The sequence below is a fragment of the Protopterus annectens genome, chromosome 2.part0 (genome assembly GCF_019279795.1).
Source record: "Protopterus annectens isolate FY-2018-M chromosome 2.part0, PAN1.0, whole genome shotgun sequence".
Taxonomy (NCBI): domain Eukaryota; kingdom Metazoa; phylum Chordata; order Ceratodontiformes; family Protopteridae; genus Protopterus; species Protopterus annectens.
Window position 1 is genome coordinate 1,382,872,306 of NC_056728.1, and position 23,004 is coordinate 1,382,895,309.

At 42.2% G+C, this 23,004-nt stretch overlaps 1 protein-coding gene across 21 annotated transcripts in view; it reads right to left on the reverse strand.

Annotated features, from left to right (window-relative positions):
• The window catches only part of CAMK2D (calcium/calmodulin dependent protein kinase II delta), a 1,797,486-nt gene that overhangs the window by 210,378 nt on the left and 1,564,104 nt on the right, over nt 1-23,004 (reverse strand). For 13 of the 21 annotated variants that reach the window (XM_044061588.1, XM_044061589.1, XM_044061587.1 and 10 more), the window contains one exon: nt 7,520-7,579. The exons of the other annotated variants lie outside the window; for them this stretch is intronic. In XM_044061588.1, coding sequence (XP_043917523.1) covers nt 7,520-7,579 — 60 coding nt within the window. The remainder of the gene's footprint in view (nt 1-7,519; nt 7,580-23,004) is intronic. 21 annotated transcript variants of the gene reach the window in all.

Consider the following 23,004-nt stretch of genomic DNA (forward strand, 5'->3'; position numbering starts at 1 on the left):
ATTCCGAGCACCGCTGAGCCAAATGATGCTCTACCCTAGATGCAAGATCCAACTTGTAGTGGGAAATAAAAGTATGAGATGAAGCCCATGTGGCTGCTGCACAAATATCATCTAGAGGAATCCTAGCCTTAAAGGCTGCCGAGGTAGAGACTGACCGGGTTGAATGGGCGTGTACACCCTCCGGTCGGGCCTTCCTGAAGCTTGATAAGCCAATAAGATACATTGTGAAATCCAGCGAGACAGAGAGACTTTAGAAATTGGCTTGCCCAAATTAAATTTAGCAAAGGAAATGAACAACTGGTTGGATTGCCTATGACCAGCCGTTCTGTTTAGATAAAATCTAAGTTGCCTGTGAACATCTAAGGAGTGAAGCTTGTATTCACTTTTGTTTTCAAATTTAGGAAAGAAAACAGGGAGGTTAATGGATTGATTAATGTTTGCTTCAGAAGCTACCTTAGGAAGAAAGGACGGGTTGGTCCTGAGGTAAACACGGTCCAGATGAAAGACCAAGTAAGGAGGTTTAGCTGATAATGCTTGGAGCTCTGAAACTCTCTTGGCGTAATGGCTACTAAGAAGGCAGTCTTGAACGACAAGAATTTGAGATCTACCGTAGCCGCCGGTTCGAAGGGGGGGGCGGTCATGGCCTGGAGAACTAAGGAAAGGTCCCAGGGAGGAACCGCTTGTTTTACAGGGGGCCTGAGAAGGAAAGTACCTTTAAGGAAAATTTTACACAACTTGGCCGACATGAGTGGACTGGAGTCATGACCAATGTGATAATGTGAAATTGCCGCAAGTTGTACTTTGACTGTGGAACTGCTGGCACCATCGTTAAAAAGAGTGGTTAAGAAATCAAGCACTAAAGGGAGAGGAACTGTGAAGGGGTTCAGGCCTTGCCGCTCCGCCCACAAAGAAAACCGTTTCCACTTGCTATGGTAGACTTTCCTAGTGGACGGTTTATGAGCTGCCACCAGGATAGCCTTAACAGGGGACGAAATACCGAGTCCTGATCAAGAGTGGAACTGGAGCAGCCAAGCGGTCAGCTTCAGGTTGTCCAGGTTCGGAGGAGATAGGCAGGATGGATGAGATATCAGATCCGGAATGGGATCTAGAATCCAAGGGGGATTCACCGAGTGAGACCTTAGGAAGGGGAACCAGATCTGTCGAGGCCAAAACGGAGCAATGAGAATCATTCTGCAACCCACCGAGAGGCTTTCTGAAGAACTTGGAGCATCAGAGGCAAGGGGGATAAGCATACAGAAGACCGGGTGGCCAAGCATGCACCAGAGCGTCTCTTGGGGAACCTCCTGGAGGAGGTATCAGAGCGAAAAAACTGTCGCACTTGGTGTTTGAGGGAGAGGCAAAAAGATCGCATGAAGGAGTTCCCCACCGTGCGAATATGCATTCCGCTACTTGAGTATTGAGAGACCACTCGTAAGGGGTCAGAATGGTGCGACTGAGCTTGTCCGCCAGGATGTTGGACCGACCCGGAATGTGCGTTGCTATTAAAAAGCGGTTGGTGGAGATTGCCCATTCCCAAACTCTCATGGCTTCTCGACAAAGAGGGTAAGACCTGGTTCCTCCTTGCTTGTTGATATACCAGACAACCGACATGTTGTCCGATTGAATCGCAATTGTTCCCAAGGGAAGAAAGTCCTGAAGTGCTAGCAACACCAAGAGCACTGCTCTCATCTCTAGAACGTTGATATGCAGTAAGGTCTCTGAATCGTTCCACGTGCCTTGGACGGTCCGGCCTGCAAAATGCCCCCCCCACCCGAGGCGGGAGGCGTCCGTGGTCACCGTGGCGAGAGAGGGAAAAGCACAAAATGGGCGGCCTCCGTGGAGATACAGGGAGTGAAGCCACCACAGGAGGGACCACTTGCAAGCCTTGCTGATCGCAATGGGATGATGCATAGGAAGAGCAAGGTACGACCACTGTACTAAGAGAGTCCACTGGAGGATGCGCATATTGAGCCTGGCGAGAGGAAGAAGTGCTATAGCAGACGCCATGGACCCTAGAGCCCTCAGGACCAACTCCGCCGGAACTGAACTTGAGTGGAGAATGGCCCGCACCTGGAGCTGCAGATTTTGAACTCTGTCCGCAGTGAGGAAGGCTTTCAAGCTCCTTGTGTCTAACCTGGCCCCTATAAAATCTAAGAGCTGTGTGGGTGCTAGGTTGGATTTCTTTGTGTTTATAGTGATGCCCAGACTGGGAGCAAGATGGAGAAAGGAGTCTCACCAATAGTAGTAGATGCCTTGTTGGGGCGGTAAGGAGCCAGTCGTCCAGGTAGGAAAGACCTGCACCCCTGAAGCCTCAGGTGGGCCGCTACCACTGCTAATACTTTGGTGAACACCCTGGGGCTGTGGTGAGACCAAAGGGAAGGACCCGAACTGGTAGTGACTGGCTCCCAGCCGGGCGAAGAAACCTCCTGGAGCGCCTGTCCATTAGAATGTGGAAGTACGCATCTTTGAGGTCTATGGAACACATCCAGTGATTTTCTCCCAGAAGGGGGAGAATAGATTGCAGAGTGACCATTCGGAACTTCTCCTTGGGAACTGCCAGGTTCAAGAGAGAAAGGTCTAAAATTGGTCTTAGATCCCCTGTCTTTTTTGGCACTAAAAAGAACCTGGAGTAGAACCCTGATCCGATCTGGTCTGGGGGGACGGGCTGGATGGCTCTTTTCTTTAGCAGATGGCCAATTTCTGCCAAAGCGGCCTCCCGTTGACCGGGTGGAACGTCTGGGAGGGACTTCAATTTTGGTAAGTGACGAAATGGGATGCGGTATCCTCTGGATATGATCTGGAGAACCCAGCGGTCTGATGTTATGGACTCCCATGCCGCTAGGTGCCCCGAAAAACGTCCCCCGACTGCCTCCAGAGTGGAGCAGCCGGGCAACCCCTCAGGGTTGCTGCGCAGGCCATTCAGAGAAGGGTTCTCTGGACCCGAAGTTCCTGGGAGCCCCTCTGCCTCTAGGGCGGCGTCCTCCCTGTCCTCCTCTGCCACGGAAGGACTGGTTGTCCGGAGCAGGCTGGGATTGCTTCGACTTCCGGAACCACATCTTCTTCTGACCCTTTTGGTTCCTAGAATAGGGCCTCTGGGGTGCAGAGAAGCGGATTCCGATGGCAGACAGCGTCTTCCCGTCCTTCTCGCTCTGGGTCAAAGTGTCGCGAATGGTTTTGCCAAAGAGGGCAGAACCATCAAAGGGGGCGTTCGCAAATGACGCTTTGAAGGGCTCTGAGAAATCGCAATGACGTCTAGTGACTAGACCTGCCCCTGCGGCTCTAGCGGCGCCTTCTGTAGCATGGGAGAGTAGCCGCATAGAGGTATTGGTAACTGATCTAAGAGTGGCCATGCGGGTGGAGTGCAGCACTTTGTCCTCCTCCGACATGGACTCTGGGGGAGATGCAGCGTATTCTTTAATGAGATCGCGCTGCATCCTAATTACGTGTGCCAGGTAGTTCAGCGCCCTTGGAAGCCTGACCCAGTGCAGAGGGAGCGCGGGACAGAGCCGAAACAAGTGCCGGGGGTCCGGAGACCCTCAACAGGGCCCTCTCCACTACATCAAAAGCCGAAGGGGAGCCGACCTCGACCAAAGGATCCGACAATCGGCTCCCCCTTGGATCCGAAGAGTGGATCGGAGCCGGTGCCGAAGCGCTCGGATCCGAAGGGACAGTGCGCTCCAACACAGACGGCGCCGAAGGAGCACTGATCCCCCCGGATCCGAGGCTCGGATCCAGGCTCTGAGAAGTCAGATCCGATGCACTCGAGGGCAGGGTCGGATCCGAAGTACCAAGTACTATCTGCGCCGACCCACCCCCGGCTCCGAAGCTGCTCGGCTCCAACTGCTCCGAACCGGTAGCGGGTCAAGAAGGAGCAATTGGCTTGAAAAGGTCGAGCTCCCCAGAGGGAGGCAAGAGCACTCCCATCTGCATCTGGGCCTGGATGAACCTTCTCATCATCCGGTCCAGATCAGCGTCCGACAGGCTGTAAGTTGATCTCGACGAGGCTACCGAGGTAGGCCTTGAGTGCCTCCTCGATAGCCTCGACGGAGATCGGGTCTCCTCCTCCTCAGGTCCCGGTGAAAAACACACTGGAGACAGGAGCCGAGGAGGGGGAGAGCCAGCAGACAAGGGGGCCGGGGAGAAGCCCGCTTGGCTGGCGGGGCCGAAACAGAGGTCTCGGCCCGCCGCTTATGGTGCTTCTCCCTCCGGTCCTTCTTCCTAGCGTCCCTCTCCTCCGAACCAGAAACGGGAGGTTGAGTCCCAGGAGGAGGAGGGGGAGGGAATAACCGTGGTACGGTTACCCCGAAGGAGCGGAGGCGGAGCGAGTCCGGCAAGAGACCCGCCAAAACAAGCTTGGACCTCCGCTCCTTCAATGCCCTGGGGTTGAACCCTGCACAAATGGAACATCCAGATGTGAGGTGTTCAACCCCCAGGCATCTAACACACCGAGTGTGGCCATCAGCTGGGGAAAGCTTATGGCCACACTCGGAGCACTTAGAAAAAATAGCTTTGGGCTGCTCAGACATCCCAAACTAACAAATAAAGTTACTAGAACTAAAGTAAAAGTAACAAAAAAACCACTCACAGGCCCAAACACACACTACGCTACCAGCGAGGGGAGGGATATAAATTTAAGTTTTAAACTCAAAAAAAAAGTAATAATACAAGAGGAAAACCTACACTTTCACACAAAATTAACCAAAAATTTTTAAATTTAAGTACTTTAAACACTAAATATAGCACTTAGCTGGAGAGCTGGAAAAAACAATCTGGTCACCATGCGCGGCAAACGAGATCTGGGGTCATGAGGGTAGAGCAGGGCATTATGGGTGAGGGGAGGAGCTGAGAGCTTGGATCCATAGCTGGTAAACCATGCCGGTTCGGATCCGATATCGGATCCATAACCCACAGGTTGCAGACAAATGAATCTCCTACTTCAGATCCATTAATATATCACAAAGAAGGAAATAATAATCACACTGTAGACAAGCAGCAAAAGAAAATGAAGTCCAGAGGGCAAGCTTCCTCAGCTTTTTTACATATACGCACATTTTCTTAGAAAAAAAAAGAAAAGAAAAATAAAATAAAACAATACAGTGAAATGAAGCCTAACTTCTTCCAGTGATATTGTAGGCCCTTATAATTATCATATGCATAAACCAATAAGTACAATTAACTTGGATGTGTGTAGATTCTCGTGCATAAATAAGCATGCTCAGTTCTGAAACAATGTTACTAGAAAAAATAATTATAAAAATATTTCAAATATAACATTTAAAATATTTAAAAATATATTAAGCAAGTTAGTGAAATAAAGTTATACATCATTATGGGAGTTGCACACTTCACATAACATATAATTCAATTTTTAAAAATGTAGTGGCATTCCAAGTCAGTCTGAATTACAGACTTCAGTAATGGTTGTAAACTGTGTAACATTTGTGAATATCTCTACAGGTATCCAGAATATTTTCTCGCTATATATATATATATATATATATATATATATATATATATATAGGTTCATAGGTTCATACTAGGCTATCTGCCCAAGGGCATTTATAAGCCTAGCCCATAGTTATGTGGCTTTCGCCACCCCTTTAGTTGAATAAAAACTATGCCTATCATTTTGCTGTGCCTCTGTCAAGCAGTGACGCTGAAGTAATCCCTGGGGTATATCTGCAATCTCCCATCCATTGGTCAAGATTCCTCTTGAACAAGACCAGAGAGGTGCTCTGCCTCACATGTACCGGGATTTTGTTCCACAGCATAGGGAGTCTCTGGGTGATGAATCTGTCCCTCCAGCACGTTCTATTTATAACCGTGTCAAGGTTTAAGTCTCCGCCTTGTGGTTCTGAGGGATCTAGATTTTTGAGGTGAAGCATATTCATCAAATCTGGGTTTGACATGGCCTTATATGTCAGGCACAGGTCACCTCTGAGCAAGCGGTATGAGACTGAATAGAGCTGGAGTTCTTTCAGTCGGGCAGCATAAGACATATTTTGAGACCCTTTATCCTTTTGGTGAGGAACTTTTGGGGCCTTTCAAGCTGCAGCAGGTGTCTGGTCAGATACATTCGAGCGGGCATTGTACTCAATCATAGGTCTAATAAGTGATGAGTACAGGGCGATGACCTCCCTTGATCTAGATGAATCCCTTCATGATCAGGTGGGTGATATAGAAGGTTTTCCTAACTACTTTAGCAACATGAGTGTCAAGCGAAAGCTACTGTCAACCTGGGTCCCCAGATCTCTGATGACTTTTTCTGTGCTCAGTGGATTGCCACCTATATGGTAGCTAGGGGTAGCCTTGTTTTTCCCAAAGGGTATGACTATGCATTTTTTGGCGTTTAACTTCAGGCCATGGCTCTGGCACCAGTTATCCATTTCTGTGAGGCCCTTCTGGAGGATATCTGTGTCAGATGTGTTTGACTATGGCCAGTTTGCAGTCATCTGCAAACTTTGTCAGCCATAACCCTCCTGTGTTTGCTTGTACTTCAGAAAAGTAGATGCCAACAAGAGTGGACCCAGGACTGAGCCCTGTGGGACACCACTTGTGACAGGCTTTGAGTCTGACATGGCTCCAGCAACTCTGACCCTGTGGGTTCTGTCACTTAGCCAGTTTGCAACCCATCTTGTGATGTATGGGTTTACATTCAAGCTGATGAGTTTTTCGATGATACCTGAGTGGGGTATTGTGTGAAGGCCTTTGCCAGGTCGAGGTAGGCTGTATGGACTGCCTTTCCTCATCAATGGCCTTGGTGACTGTCTCAAAGTCAACCAAGTTTAAGAGGCAGGATCTGCCTTTGACAAAGCCAAACTGAGTTGGATCCAAAGTCTGCAAGTTCCCTATGTCTTTATTTATGAGTTCCATTATGATCCTCTCCATGGCTTTGCAGATAAGGCTTGTCAAGCTAATGGGGCGGTAATTTCCAGGGTCTGTGGAGGCACCGCCCTTATGAAGTGGGACCACATCCTGAGGTGAGGCTAAGATTAAACAGCTGTCCTAACTGTGGGTTTATATATATATACATGGCTCTGTTGAAAAATAAAAATAAGACAGTACTTCCATCTACTTGGTCTCTCTTGGTAAGTCTTGCAAAGTCCTGCCAGAAGTCTGAATAAGGCCCATATTAGCAGTATTGTACAACATTCCTGTTAGCTCTCCTTGATGGCTTTCCCTTTGAGACAATGGAATAACAACCCCAGTGGAACAACACAAACATTCAGTTAGCAAGTAAGGAAGCTAGCATCAGATGAAGAGCTACAGGTTATATCAAAGCATAGAAAGTTACAAATACTCTGAAACAACATGCAAACTTACTACTACTACTACGAATGCTGCTGCAACTATGCTCCCAGGCACAGCGCAGCTCCACCAAAAATACACCATTTTACAATGTAGCCTGCCTCAGAAAGCAAGGCAAAAATATAACCTGAGGTCAAAGACAGCAACTCAAGAGTGAAAGCAAAAAAAAAAAAAGGAACAGAAATGGAGAAAAGGAACAGACTAGGTATACCAGCGCTGGGGTAGGCATAGGTTCTTTGGGGCTGGTTACTACGTTCGTTTTGTTGTTAATCTGTAGATATGCAGAAAACAGAAACAGACAGGCCTTAGTCTCTTTGTCAGCTTTTCAATGGTAGTACTATATCTGTAATAAAACATCAAAATGGAGAATAGCAATAAACCAGATCCACATCAATCACTGTAAAAGGGTTTTTAAATACAAGCACTTCCACACCACAAAGTCTTCCCTTCTAACTTCAATTGAATTATCACAGACAAGTGGCTAGGTGCTAAAATGAAAAAAAAAGCACAATCTACTTTAGCTTTGCTACATTTTCAGAAGTAGGAACACTACAGTGCTAATACAAGTTGCTGTCAGTAAGTCATAAGAACACATCTTTTGTTAAGTGACAAATCCAGTCTAATCACATGAATGTTACAACAGTTGAGGTTCTTGGTTTCTTTGTTTTCTGGTTGATTTATGTGCTACCTATCAACAGGCAATATGTCAAAAAAGCATAAAGTGTATGTGAACAGTGTGACACTTCAAACGACCTGAAAATGATCTAGTGAACACCACAGACATTCATGAACATAGGACTACTTATATGCACATAGAAATTACTATTCAGCATGTGACCTTCAATTTGCAACTTGCACAAAAAATATCCATACAAATTAGTTATGTGAAAACTTTTAGTACTACACACTGAAGAAAACCTACTGCAGCAAGTCAAACAAGCAGGCTCACCTGTTTGACAGGTACCAGGCCATGTACATCTCTTATGTTCACAGCCTTCTAGTGAGGCAATTCTCATGTCACAACTCTCATCACGTGCACAACAGAAATCACAGTACTGGCCTCATGGGCAATATAAAGGGTGGCCAGAATAAACACCACCTTAGTTTACTTTACACTATAAAAAGATCAGAAAATACAAGACCTCACATTTGCTGATAAGGAAGAGGAGAATGGGTTAAGTTAAATAATCATTTATTTATCCAAAAAGAATTTGAACTTTATAATTTCACCAAATCACAGGAGAAGATTAAATCTAAGGGAAAAATCACAAACTGCATTTACATAATAGCAGCTAAAAGGTATGCTTTTCATAATACAATTGGAGCTTCTTTGGGTTGTTCGTCAAGCGACGTTCTGGTTGAGGGATTACAGCCTGGTGTTTCTTACAAGTTTGGGCGTGTTTCAGTTTATTGGCGTGCTTTTCATAGTACCACTGAAATACAGCTAACCACGTTATAAAGCGAGTTCTGTGGCACTTCTCTTAGTTCTCATAAGAAATGAAAATATGAACACAACCGAGGATCCATGAAGGAATACAGTATTACCAGGAAAGGGAAATCAAACACAACATCTACCCTGCTTCTGAAGAGATGTCTCTCCCGGTTATTTACATTTGTTTACTAGGTAGTGCACTGATCAATATTGACCAGGTAAGGCTGGCAAGGAACAGCCTGCATTAGGAAATCCCCTCAGATATACGTTGTTTATGTAATATTTTCTATAAATTGTTAACTTACCTTACAGAAAACTATTGTAGTGGACATACCAGAAGCAAAAGGTCAACAAACTTCAACAGTAACACACATGTACACTGGGTACATAGTTACAGAATGAATTTCGAATCCCGAGGAACACCCAAGTCAGTATGGCTCAGCACTCAGAGACAAAACATACAGGATACTTCACATTACAGCAAACAGATCAGTAACTACCTGTATCAGCTGAAATGGATACTGCAACCAATTATCCAGCAAAAGTACATGTGTTTGTGTGTATACATGTACATCTACATCTATATGTGTGTGTGTGTACACACACACACACACACACACACACACACCAACTTGTATAAAACCATGGAATTTACACACTTAAAAAAATGAAAAAAGTGACAGGCATCTTAGCAGCACTATCCAATTTGTACTATTCAGTATGCATTCAAAATATGGAAAATGACTTCCCTGGAATGAAAAAGAATGCCTGAGATGCTAACAGGCAGAAGGAGGTCTATTCAGTAGGTAACCATGGGAGTGGGATGATCTTATGCTGACTCTATTCAGCCACAATCCAGGCACAAGGTAGACTACCCTGACTATCTGGTAAACACAACCACCACTTGGTTATTTACTTTGGTGAACACAAATACCACCTGAAGATAATGCTTAGTACTGGGCAGTCTTTTGTATGAAAATACACATATACAATATCACAAGAATGAGTGACTCCAGCAAATCCATTAAATACTAATTATCATATAAAAATGTATTTCCAAAAGAAATTTGTCAAAACTCAAACACAGCTAAACATGATGCAGGGCAACTTTTCAAATATAAAAATCAAGGCTCCAGAATTACTCTGTTTTTTAAAAGCCCCCTTTACTGATAAACGGATCACATCTGGATGGATTACATTACAGCTACTGAAAGAGGTAGCTGAAAAACAAAATCAGAGATACACCAGAGATAAGTCTTTTAGAACCAAATGAAACCATGGAAAGTTAGCAGGCATCCTCAGATCTTATTTAGTAAGCAACAGAAGGAACTCATTCGCAGTACATTCCGCAAATCAAAGCTTTTCCATTTAACAGAAATTTTGACAACTACTTCTCAGAATATGGAATCACTGCAATCAAGACCATGGCTGTTCTAGAAAATTCCAAAAATGACTGCAGGTTGAAGGTCACAATCCTTGGCTATTTATCAAAACTGTTATCATCAGCAAATGCAACTAAGAGGAAATACAGTTGTGTCAGAAACTTACCACAACTGCAGAATGATCTTTGAATAGATCACTGTTGTAGTACTCTGTCTTGGGAATTCCTACCAGCAGAATCTATGGTTGGCTTGAATACAAGAGAATTTCACCTCTCCTTAACCAGTGGATGCCCTCTGTGACTGACATCAGGATGTCTCTGCTACAACAGTCAACAGCTGGTGTCATCTTCAGGTCTTTCTTGCCCAGGGAACAAGGTTCCTATTATCCCACAGGCTAACACAACCTATCTATGCTACGGAATGGCTGTACATAGTAGGATGGGAGTGTAAACTGGAAAAACTGTGAGGGTGCCCACCCCAAACCCAGAGGATTAACTGAAGAAAAGGAAGATGAGAGGGATAAGGAGGAAGGGAAAGTATACGGTGGCAGTGATCTATGCTGAACATCTATAATTATGGAACGTTTCAGACACAGCTGTACTATGTTCCTCATAATCACTGCTGCACCACTAAAGAAGACTCCCAGAGCTATACCAAAGAGGATGGTTGGTAAGCATTTAGAGATGGAGAAACAAGACTCTGCAGGATGGCAGAGGCAAACCTAGCTCTCGCTTTGCTGGTAGCATCAAGGTTGTAATGCTTTGTAAAGGCATGCACAGAGGAACAAGTATCTGCTTCCAGAATACACAGAGTAGAAACATCTTTAAAGATACTGTGGTGGCTGCTTTTGTCCTAATGGGAGTTGGAACTTGGTTTCCATGACAAGAGTAGCAGAAAGCAATGCAATCTGAAATGCATTTAAATAAACATTTGCTTATTCACAGTCCTCTCTTCCTTACCCCCTGGTTGAGAGTTAGCACTAATTTAACATTGGGAATTGTCCTGAGGGTGACCTTGTCTTTATGAAAGATCAGAAAAGGCTACTTACATGAGTGCTTGCAGTTTAGAGATAATTCGAATGGACATCAAGGCTAGTAAGAGTGATTTTCTAAGTGAGTAGTTTTATTAGAGGAGAGGTGGCTGCTAAAAGGGAGGTAAGGTGAGCTTCTCTAAGACAAATATAAGATACCAGACAGGCATGGGGGGCTTTAATGGAGGCCTGAGGTGTAAAACCCCTTTAAGAAAGTTGTTTCAACTAAGGGTGGGAGTAGGCAGGAGGGCCCACAGAGAAGCATGTACTTTGATGGAGGAATAAACTAAACTTTCCTTGTATACTGAAAACATATAATCTAGAATTTTTCCTAAGCTGACAGACTTTGCAACAAATTGAAAAACTTTTTCACTTGGCAATATATGACTTCCTGGGACTTATTTTGCTGACGTCTCTCAGAATAGAGACCACATCCTCAGAAAGTGGATGTCTTCTGGGGATTAAAGACAAATCATCCAGCCTGTGATATTCAGAATGTTTGATTTGGATGAATGACCAATCTCTTACTCTGTGAAAGATGGTCCACATACACACAAACACACACACATGCACATGCACAACAAACGCACAGGTAGAGTCTTTATTTTCCCTCCAGTGAAAACTAGCAGATGGGAGAACTTATGCTAGAATGGCCAGAGGTACAATCAGGATCATCTTTGGCCCAGCTTCCCTTACTTTATGAGGTACCCTGGGGATAAGGAATAATTTTGGGAAGGCCTAAAGAGTCCTATCCAGCAGAAGGACAAATCATCCATCTTCCATGCCCCTCACTGAAGGTTCTGGTGCAGAAGTTGTTTTTCTTTTTCTTATGAGTGAATGCACACAGATCCACCTCAGGTGCACCCCAGCAGGTATATTAAGTCAAAAAAGATTTTTCTCTTTCTCTCTGTTCAGCATCAGTTTGCTTGTGTAGAGAAAGGTTCTGCTTAGAAATGTAAGAGGTACTGGGAATCAATTGCAGTTCCTGAGATGGGTCCCGGGGTTCCAAAGTTAGCCTATAAAGAAGGTAGGAGTGGGTCCTTCTTGGTGGTATAGTCTCTTTGAAATCTCTCATGGCCAGAATGACTTCATTTGTTTTATGTTTATGTGTTGTTTGCCATGCCCTTGTCAAAGTTCCTAGCACTCATATTTTCTAAGTGAGCACCCCATGCTACATCTCAACTGTCTGCTGTCTGTGATCAGAATCTGGTAGGCTTCATAAGTTTTGAAAGATGCTCATTTTTTTGTTTGTTTTTGCAATGCTTTGCCCCACCATAATATCTCCCTTTTTAAGCAGGACAGGAGATGGATAAATGTATCTATGAGTTTCCTCAAGTGCAGCTTTGCCTAGAGAACCATAAGGATGTAAGATGCCACATCACTCAATGGTCTGAGAAAGTCTGTGACTGAAATGGCTTCCTAGCTGCAGATCCATTGGATGTAAATTGTTATGGTCCAGATCTTTTCCTGAGGCAGAAAAGCTTTCTGTTAAACCCAGTTAATCACTGCCCCCAGGAATGTAACACTTATGGCAGGGCACAGTTGGGATTTTTGGATGATGAGGGTTAATCCTACCTTCTGGAAGCATTCCTTAGTGATACGCATCGCTTTTTGGAGCTCCTCTAAGCATGCTGCTTGTTTTAGAAAGTCATCCAAATCAGGTGTGTTCCCCTTTCGTCCTGCAATGATATGTGCCAGTCATTGATAAAGACCCTGTGTACGGTAGACAAATGAAATGATAAGGCACAAAACTGGATATGCGATCCCCTGCTCTGAAGCACAGGAACAGTACAGTTGTGTATAAAACCTAGCATAATTGTAGGCATTTGAGTAGATCAACATTGCAGTACTGAGTCTTCAGAAGACCTCCAAAGCTTCTTAGCTGGGTGGCTGGACTGAGATCTGATCCAAGGACAGCAGACTCTGCAACATGGCACAGTCGAACCCTGCTCTCATTCTAGAGATGGTCTCAGGGTGGTAGTGCTTGGTTAAGGTGTGTACAAAGGACCAGGTGGTAGCTTCTAAAATACCAAAACAACAAACATATAGCTCCAAAACTAAATACAACTGCCACAGATAAAGGATTTATTTATATGTATTTATGTGGAGGTAACAGTGTGTGTTTTTTTTTACTCCTTGAAGGCAACTTATTGCCGAGGTGCTAGAGAGAAATAAATTGTGTTTTCCTTATTGGTTCATGGAATCTTTTATCTGTGGCAGTTGTATTTAGTTTTGGTAGCTTCTGAAAAAGTCTGTGCGGGCAATCCTGAAGGCGGTGGTGCTGGTGGCTTTATGTCTAGTGGAGTTTGCTCTAACCCTGCCAGGAAGCTGTTTACAATGTTGAAAATAATAGAAAGGCATGCAGTTTGCAATCCATTCATAGATTTTGTTTGCTATCTAGTTTGTCCTGTTTCCCTCTACAAAGACCACCAACAGCTGTTCATATCTGTTTGGGAAGGTTGTCCTGTGGAGGTAAATCCTTAATTGTCAATGTATGTACAGAGAGTGGAGGATTCTCTCTCCCTTATTTCGGGGGTTTGGGAAGAACACAGAGGTGTATACAACTTGATATAAAGAAAAAAAAAAAGCTACAGTAGCTGTTACCTGATACACCTGTTAACACACACACACACATTTTGACCCACAACCTGCTTAATATGAGGACCTGAGATTTGCTGCTTTCTTCTACTAGCTCCACTCAGTATATATATTAAACAGAGCTTCAGGATCAGGAGGCAAGTGACTCTTGCATGTTCTTGGAGCTGGCGTGATGACTTCGGTAACCCAAGAGGAATTCAATGATTTTTTCAGTGATGACAGACAGTCCTGGAGATTACAATTTTATTATCAGCATCTTGACCGAGCCTAGAAGAAGTCTATAAAAAATCTGAAGTGCTGAATCAGTATATTTCTTCTTAGTCTATTTTTTGCCATATTTGTCTAACTCACAGCTGACCATCAGTGGTCTTCCACCACATCTACTCAAACCTCTTACCCTCCCCCCTGCACCTGCTCCAACTATGGATTGGGGCCCAGTGAAAAGGCAGAGTTGTGTTGGAGTAGCATCACACTGCTGCCAAGGGACTGTTTTACCTACTGTTGTCTTCTCTATACAGGCCCAGAACACCCTGATGGCGAGGCATAAAATGGGCATCAGTGCTGAATCACTTCCGTGACGGACTGACATTAACAGGATGCCTTGCAGCACTCAGTTGTCACTCTGATCACCATGGAAATCAAACTGTTTTGAGTCTGCTCCAAATGTGTGCACCTCCCTCCTACCTCCCAGGATGAGCACACCCATCCTTACAACCTGCACTATCAAGCTTTATCCCACTACATCACTAGCTCAGTCTGAATCACCACTTTTTTTTTGTTGGTTAGTAAAAGTAAAAAACTTTCCCTTACTTTCTTTCTTAAGCAAGATACACACTCTGACTAGAAAGACCAGCAGGCAAAGTCAGGCAGTACACATATAAACTTTACTTCAATGGAAGTTTGAGTGACATAGCTGAGATAAATAAGCAAGTCAAAATTATATCTCAAACGGCCAGAAGCTGAAAGAGGTTCCATTTCTTACTATAAAGTTAACACTGCCTTTATAACTTTATACTATTTATTTATTTCATTTGTTTACTGGGTAACGTCCAACTGGGCACAAGGCCCGTTTTCAGCGGAGGCCCGGGGAGAAAAGCTCCATACATACAGTAGAAACAAATTAACAATACTGAACAAGTGAACTGACAAATGTTAATACTATTTACAATGTACATTGTACACCCGGTATAGTAATCCAGACTGATAACACTAACAATTAACAAAATGAGTACAGTTTGAGATGAAACACCACCTGAATTAATAGTAGAAAACAGTGTGATACAGTTTGTCAAGATAAGGAAATGCAGTCTCCAAAACAGTTGTCAGACCAACCAGTATTTGTGTGTACACATCTAATTAAAAGAGAGTACTGGATTAAGTTAGCCTTGAGCAGATAATAAACTGTAACAGTGGGTATGAGTTAGTTTAGGGAGGTGGGGAGGGTGTAGTGGGTGGACTAGCCAGGAGTATGGCAGGAGCAGAGCCAGTGTTTTGCTAGATGTTCCTTAAGGAGGTGTTTGAATTCATGAATGCTAGAGTTTTTAACTATAGGTTGAGGAAGAGTGTTCCAGATTTTGGAAATTTTATAAGAGTAGAGGGCAGTGCTTTGTGTGTTGTGGGGTTGAGAAATCTTTAACATTAGTTTGTTAGAGGATCTAAGTGATCTAGGAGTTATGCTGGGTTGGATTAAGTTAGTGGGTGCTGGGCAGTCGTTTGGTTGGTGAATTATTTTCTGGGCTATGGACAGTTGGTTTAATGTTAGAAGGTTTGGAATTCTAACCATTTGAGTTGTGAGAGTACTGAGCAGTGGTGGGTTATGTATGTGTGGCCTGTAGTGAATTTGGCAATTTTGTTGTAGCAGGATTCTAGATTGTTTAGGTCTGATTTATGTACGTTTGAAAATGCTTGGGAGCTGTACAGAAAGGTGGAAAGTAGTTGTATGCGGGCAGTGGCTAATCTGGCACTTTCTGTAAGATAAAGTTTGATTCTATATAGTGTGTCTAGTTTGGAGTGGACTTTTTTGATGGTGAGGGAGATGTGGCTATCGAACCTTAGGTTTTCATCAATTATGACACCTAGAAGTTTGGTTTGGTTAGTGGGTTCTATTTTGATACCATTTTGGAAAGGATTGAAAGTGGGGGACTGACATGTTTTAGGTTTTTTATAATTGAAAACAATTAACTTGGTTTTGTTAGGGTTTAGTATGAGTTGATGGTTAGAGAGGTAATTTTCTATATGCTGGAAAGATTTTTGCGTTTTTTTTTTTTTGTAGGGCTGAATATATGTGTGGAGTCATCGGTGTACTGGACTATGGAGCTAGTTGGGTTGCAGACCTGAGGTTGTTAGTAAAAATTGTAAAGAGTAGGGGTCCAAGTATGGATCCTTGGGGTACTCCTACAGTGATGGGAAGAAGGGGGGAACAGAGTGTTTTCCCATTTGGTGTCTTGCTGATGGTTAGAGAGATAACTTTGGAACCAGGACAGGGCAGATGTTTTGAGGTCATGGGATGATAGTTTGTTTAGTAGGATTTGGTGGGAAACATTGTCAAAGGCTTTTGACAGGTCAAAGAATATGGAGGAGACACTCTGGCCTTCATTTATAAGACCTTGGAAGTTGTTTGTAAAAGACAGTAGGGCAGTGTTGGTACTATGTTTTGGACTAAAGCCAAGTTGACTGGGGGAGAGGAGGTTGTGCTTGAGAAGGTGTGTGAGGAGTTGGGAGTGAATGCATTTTTCTAAGATTTTAGCTAGGGGGGAGAGGATGTCTATGAGATGGTAGTTTTCTAGATTTTTAGATAGGCTATAGTGGGGGTGGCAATTTTAAGGAATCATTGGATAGCTGGTCTGCAGCTAGATAGCAAGGTTTGAGCTTGGAAAGGAGCAATTTTATGTAGTTACTTTGGATTGGGGTAAAACAGAAGGGAGTGGGGTAATCAGAAGAGGGACAGGGTACAGTGAGAGGCTGATTAGTCTGATTCCCAAGAGGTGATGTGATTGAGTTAATAAAGTGGGTATTAAATTGTGTAGTTATTGGTCTGATTCTGTGGAGGTGACATGAAACCCCTTTTTATCTTCTTTATTTCCATATCATTTTAAAATTAACTCTTGCCACACAAACTGATAATTAAGTGCTAAGGTTCTAGCTATCAGATGTGTAGCTGTCTCATCCAGTGTATGAAACTATTCCACAATGTGGCACACTGCAACATGGCTTAAAGAGTTAAAAAAAAAAAATTCTGCAATCTTAACTAGTGCTCTAGAAAATGCATGAGACAATCAGATCCTGCTTCTATACCCCACCCATGCTCCTCCCTCCACAGCTGAAATAAAGAAATAAGCTCTTTTCTTTCCTTAAACTGTAGCAAACTGTTGCTACATTTGTAACAAGCAGTTGGTATATTTTATGCATAAGGAACACAGAGTGCTAAAGTACTTAGGTTATTTAAAAACAAAATGCTCAGATACTGCAGTTTACAATACAACAGGAGTGATGCAGCACTCAGGTTTACATTTAGAAAAAAAAAGAAGAAACAAAAAAAGATTTTTTTTCCTCCTAAACCTCCAAGCACATGCAACAGTTTATACTATGGATGGACAGCTACAGCACTCAGATTTACCTTAAAAAAAGGAAACAAAAAAATAGTTTTCTTTTAAACTGTAGCAAACCACCTGCTAAATTTGTAGCAAGCAAGTTGCTACAGTTAGACCACACACAGAGTGCTTCAGAGCTTAGCTTTTTCTGCAGATGCAATGCCAGCATTTAAAAGCCACTATGCACTATTACTTAAGAATGATCCAGATCACCCAATGCACCCAGGGCAGCTGCCCTTCATCCCACTGTAGCTACTCTACTGTTTGCTATACATGACAGATGTACTACAGTTTGCAGCCCTTAAAGCAGCTCCCTGAGGTGAATTATTTTTTTCTGGAGTCCTAAAGTATTTTGCCCAGCAATATTCTCTCACCTATGCACTAGCATCATCAATCTCCATTTGTTTACTCAAGAATTCTCAATAATGCCAAAATAATGGGGAGAAAGCCCCCAAATCAGAAACAATATTTAACTATTATTCTAATTCACTTAAAAAGTTAATATAACAACAGGTTTTGCATCACATACATTTTCTGAACAATAAATAGCACAACATTACTGACCAGTTTAAAACCTCAGTGACTTGCCAAAACATCAAAAATGTTTATGGGTGACAGAGCAAATATATGAGGCAAAACCTCAAAATGCATTCTTTGTGTTATTACCTTGAGAAGGGAACAATCACAGTGGTTTGTGGGTTATCTTAGTGATACAGTTAGAGTCTTGTGGCATTTTTTTTTTTATCAAATTAAGTAATGAGTTTTATCTGGCTATAAACCCTGCCTTGTTACTGTTACTACCTTAAGGAGTACAGAAATTACAAGGCTCTGTGGGTCTTTGGCAGTTGTATAGTTACAGTCTTGGTTGCAGTGTCTAGGCAATACGTTTACAGATAAAATGTAAAGATACAGTTCTCGAATTTTTTTTTTTTTTTTTGTGTAGTTTCCATAATGATTGCAGTTTTGATAATGTGCTTATGTTATACTAATTAGGTGTCCCTGATCATCTCTGATTTTAAGCTTCTTTACCCATGATTCCCTCACCTGAAGTTTAACTTATTACATCTGAGTGACACCCCCAGCTGCGTTTTCAGTTAACTCCTACTGACGTCTCATGGCGTCAAATATTGCTTGCTCATATTTGCATCAATAATTTCAAAACCATACTATGTACAAAGTTTTTAAAAAATTCATCTTAAAGTTTACACAATAGCAAACTCAACTGCATTAATATTTGACCTCTTTCAAGTACAGGTAAATAGATATTAACTGTTGTTTTTATGAAATTAATTACACTATTCTAAATATCTCAACAACCAAGTCACACAGACAGAACTCCTTAGCCTCAAATGCTGCTGACAGTGTCTGTGTGTAACTTGAGTGGTTGCTGAGATATTGTAAGTTGTTTACAAAATGTTACAAATATAATAGTACTGTGTTTACTGTGACTTATAAAATTCGGTTTAAGACCTAGAACCTAAAGAATACTACCCCTATAAAAATATTTTGTGCTGAAGAGTTTTCCACTAATACTACTTTCATAATCCTTATGGTTCCAGAGATATGAGCATTTGTTTGAAATGTGAGGACAAAATTTGATTCTGCTTAAAGGCTTAGGCTCCACCCACGGGAAGTTACAGTGTAAACTTCCTAAGCTCCTTTGGAGTGAATGAGTTAAGAGGTACAAGTCTAGCAATAAATAAAAACTGCTTGTTTACACACACAAGTGTGCTCACATCCTTTCTCAAGGAGGCCAAGCATGAATTCCCCCCCCCACTCAAAGTGAATTTTCAGATTAGCCTTAAAAGCAGTCATGGTGGTGCTTTGTTTGACCAGAACTAATGCAAAAGGCTAATAATGCATCAGGTAAGAAAGCTATCCCTCCGGCAAGTATTATTTGCTGATGTAGGTTAAACCTATCCCTCCGGCAAGTCTTATTTGCTGATGTAGGTTAAACCTATCCCTCCGGCAAGTCTTGTTTGCTGATGTAGGTTAAACCTATCCCTCCAGCAAGTCTTGTTTATTTGCTGATGTAGGTTAAGGTCCTAGGAGTGGGTGTTTCTGTGCAGGAAAAGCAGGTGAAACAGTGTTGGGTCCTTTATGACTCAAAGTGAGACATAGGTCCACATGGAGCAGCCAGTATGTCACAGAGTTTACAGACAGACAGACACGTCAATTTGTCATGGTAGCTTATAGATTTAAGACCTCTGATTTTCTTAGTTAAAAATCTCTGCTGCCTTTGTAGTTGGGCTACATGCTTGGATTTGTAGATACCAAAGGGGGTGGGGGTTGCAATGTACTTAATTACAGGTGCGATGAGGGAGGAATATAATGGTACCATGACCTCTCTGGATCTACAGGAAATAGCTTGGGCCACAAAGAAAGATTTTCTGACTAATGATGACACATTGAGAAATAATGATTTAAACAAAATGAGCTGTCCACATATACCTATCAGAGGAATTTATGTTGTAACACAGCAGGCAGGAATGCTTTTCATCCTCAACACTACTTCACTAGATTTTTGCACTGAGTTTTAGAGCATTATCTGAACACCAGGTGTACACATAATAAAGCAATTTTTGAAGCGTAATGCCGTCCTCTGGAGAGTGAATAATGCAGTCCAGCTTGCCCTCATCAGCAAATTTAGATAACCACATCTCGAGAGCTTTGATGTGGATTTCGACAAAATAAATATACAGGCATGGGTTCAACATTAAAACTTGTAAAACTCCGCTAGTTGCATTTTTTTTTTTTTTTTTTTTTGTGGAGAGGATACCAGCAGTTTTCATTACTCTGTATACATTGTCAAAAGCCTTGGCCATATTAAGGAAGGTGGTATGCACAGTGTGGCTATTGTGCACAAACACCATAACTCTTTTAGAGAAATTTCCAGGTTTAAAAGACAGGATCTATCCTTTTCAAAGGCAAATTTGGATCTTGGCCATTCAGGTTTCCTATTTCTGAATTACTGTTCTGCTATCATTCTTTCCATGGCTTTACATATAAAACTGGTAATGCTTCTGGATCTGTCATTGTCAGGATCTGTGGATGAGCTACTTTTGTGCAAGGGAATTAAAATGCCCATTTCCTATACTTCAGTCACAAATCCAGAGGACAAGCCAAGAATGAACAGTTTGAACAGATTCTCAGATACAGCATACTTAGCACTGCTGAGAATACAATCTGGTATATATTGTTTAGTCCCAGGCATGAATTATTCTTAGCTCTGGACAAGGAATCTGTGACTATTTCAAGTTTATTTTTTTTTGGGGGGGGTATATTTTCTGGAATGTTGGGGGAAACAACCAGAGTGTGGGAGTGAAACCTGCACTAAATCTGTCTGCTATGATGGTGCATATATGCTTGGAGTCTCCGTATGACATGTACTAGCTCAGCACACTGTTGGGCATTATTTCTGTTTTCTGACATAAATGAAGACAGACTTGTAGATTTTGTATTCTCCCTTATAGTTCCTAAAAGTACTCTTATGATCTTTGCAGCTCTGTTTCAATGAGTTCTTGAGACACAGGAAAGGAACTTCTCACAGCTTTTTATTTTTTTTCCTTTCATTATACAGTTTAGTGATGCAAGTGCTCTGCCAGATGGGTTTTCTTGTGAATTCATTATTATATTTGGGTCAGATGCATAATGATTTATCAATGCAATTAAGCTGTAGGTGAAGGCAACAGCCCTTTCTGTTCAATCTTTTTTTGGAGAGTTGTTAGAGAACTTGTTTAAGTCTTCTACAAGCTGCAGTAGGTTTGCCTTTCTGAAGTCCTTGAAGGTCATCTACTTTTGCGTTGGGAAGGAGACACTGATCCTAAATGAAAATATGACTAACTTGTGATCAGATGTGACCAGGGATGTGGGGATTCTAGCTGGAGTCCAAGTCCTATCTAAGCTTATAACGACCAGTTCCACAATGTCTTTTTTTTTCAAAGGTTCATCCTACGCAACCAGTCTGCAGACTATTACACAGCTAGTCAATAACCCGTCAGTAACCAAGGATGAGAATCAAACTCTGCCTCTTGTGCTGTTAACAATGTAACCATTTTGCCAACTCCAACTACATATTAGAGCCCCTAGTTATTAATTTTACTCCTTAGTCTAGCAAACAATGGACTGTATTAAGTCAGGAGAAATGTTGAACATATTTATTATTTATAATGTACACAAGCCAATTGATGGGAAACTCAAGTTATTCAGGACAGCATTTGGATTGACATTTAACCCTTCAAGAACATTTAGGTAACTGTGTGGTCCATGGGGGGCACTGATGTTGATATGTAGGGTAACGATAACAGTTGGATTTGATTGGAGTAATTTGGTTTTCTACTATCTACAAGTTAGGGTCATGGGTAATCTGATGCAAGATGATGGCGTCCGATAAATTATACATTCTCTCCTGTAGTTTCCCCTTGGTCTGAAGTCATGATAGGTTCTGAACCCTGACATGGAAGGAGTTCTTTCTCTGCACTTGAACCATCTGTTTGTGGTTGACCTGCAGGAGGGCCTTGAGATCAGGCATCTTCCTGTTTAGACTCCTAGCATTGAGTAGTGCCACCCTGATATTACCAAAATTAGAATGTACAAAGCCATGTCAAACCCAGATCTGTTGGACATGCTTCACTTAAAGAAACCCCAATCCCTCCAAGCCACACGCTCCAGAGACCTAAACCTTGCCACCACAATAAACAGAACATACTGGAGGGATAGATTCCTGTCCCAAAGACTTCCCATGCTCTGGAAGAGACCACCCATTCATGTCAAGCAAAGCTCCTCATTAACCCTCTAAGAAAAATCTCGACAATTGAATGGGAAATAGGAAATTCACCCTGGGGATCACTTCTGTGGCTCTGCTAGACAGGGGTGCAGGAAAATAACTTTCTTAGGTGGTGAAAGCCAGGGAACGTTTTTGGCTAGGCGTATATAGGCCCCAGGGCCAATAGCCTAGTACCTACCTATGAACCTATGTTGGAATGTTCAGAAGAAGGTTAGTAAAAGTTTTTGCTAGTGCATGAAGCCATATTTTGAAAGGTGTACGCAATCGCTGGCAAAACAGGAAGTCTTATTAACTGTTTAATCTCAAGTTGACACACACTGGATCATTTGTTTTTTTCTCAAAAGTTTTTATTGATTTTCTTCAAAATATAATAAATGACTTCATTGATATTTATCTAATAATTCAAACAGATTAACAAACTATGTACATTATTTACATTTGCCCTGAAGCAAGATTATAAAATGAACCAAACTGAGTCAATTATGTATGATATTTGAACAAATATTTTTCTTCTTCTATTTTCTTCCTTTAAGTAGAGTCTGAGTTCATTTCTAATGTCTCAATAAGGGATAACATCTTCTTCCAAGGGTTGTTGGTCCATGTTTTAGGAGTAATCCATAGTTCCTTGACTTTGATTTCCATTGTTGCTATTTCATTCAATAGCTTTAAAAACTCTTCAAAGGAAGGTTCAGAAATGGATTTCCACTTTCTAGTGATGTACTTCGTAGCAGCCACTAGTATAGTCCATAATATGTATAAATCTTTTTTATTCCTTTCAGTTTTTTCATTAATATTCAATAAAATTAAAGATTTAAAGTAAATGTATCTGTGACTATGGCTTGCAGAAGTTACCAATATCTTCCCAATATTTTTTGACT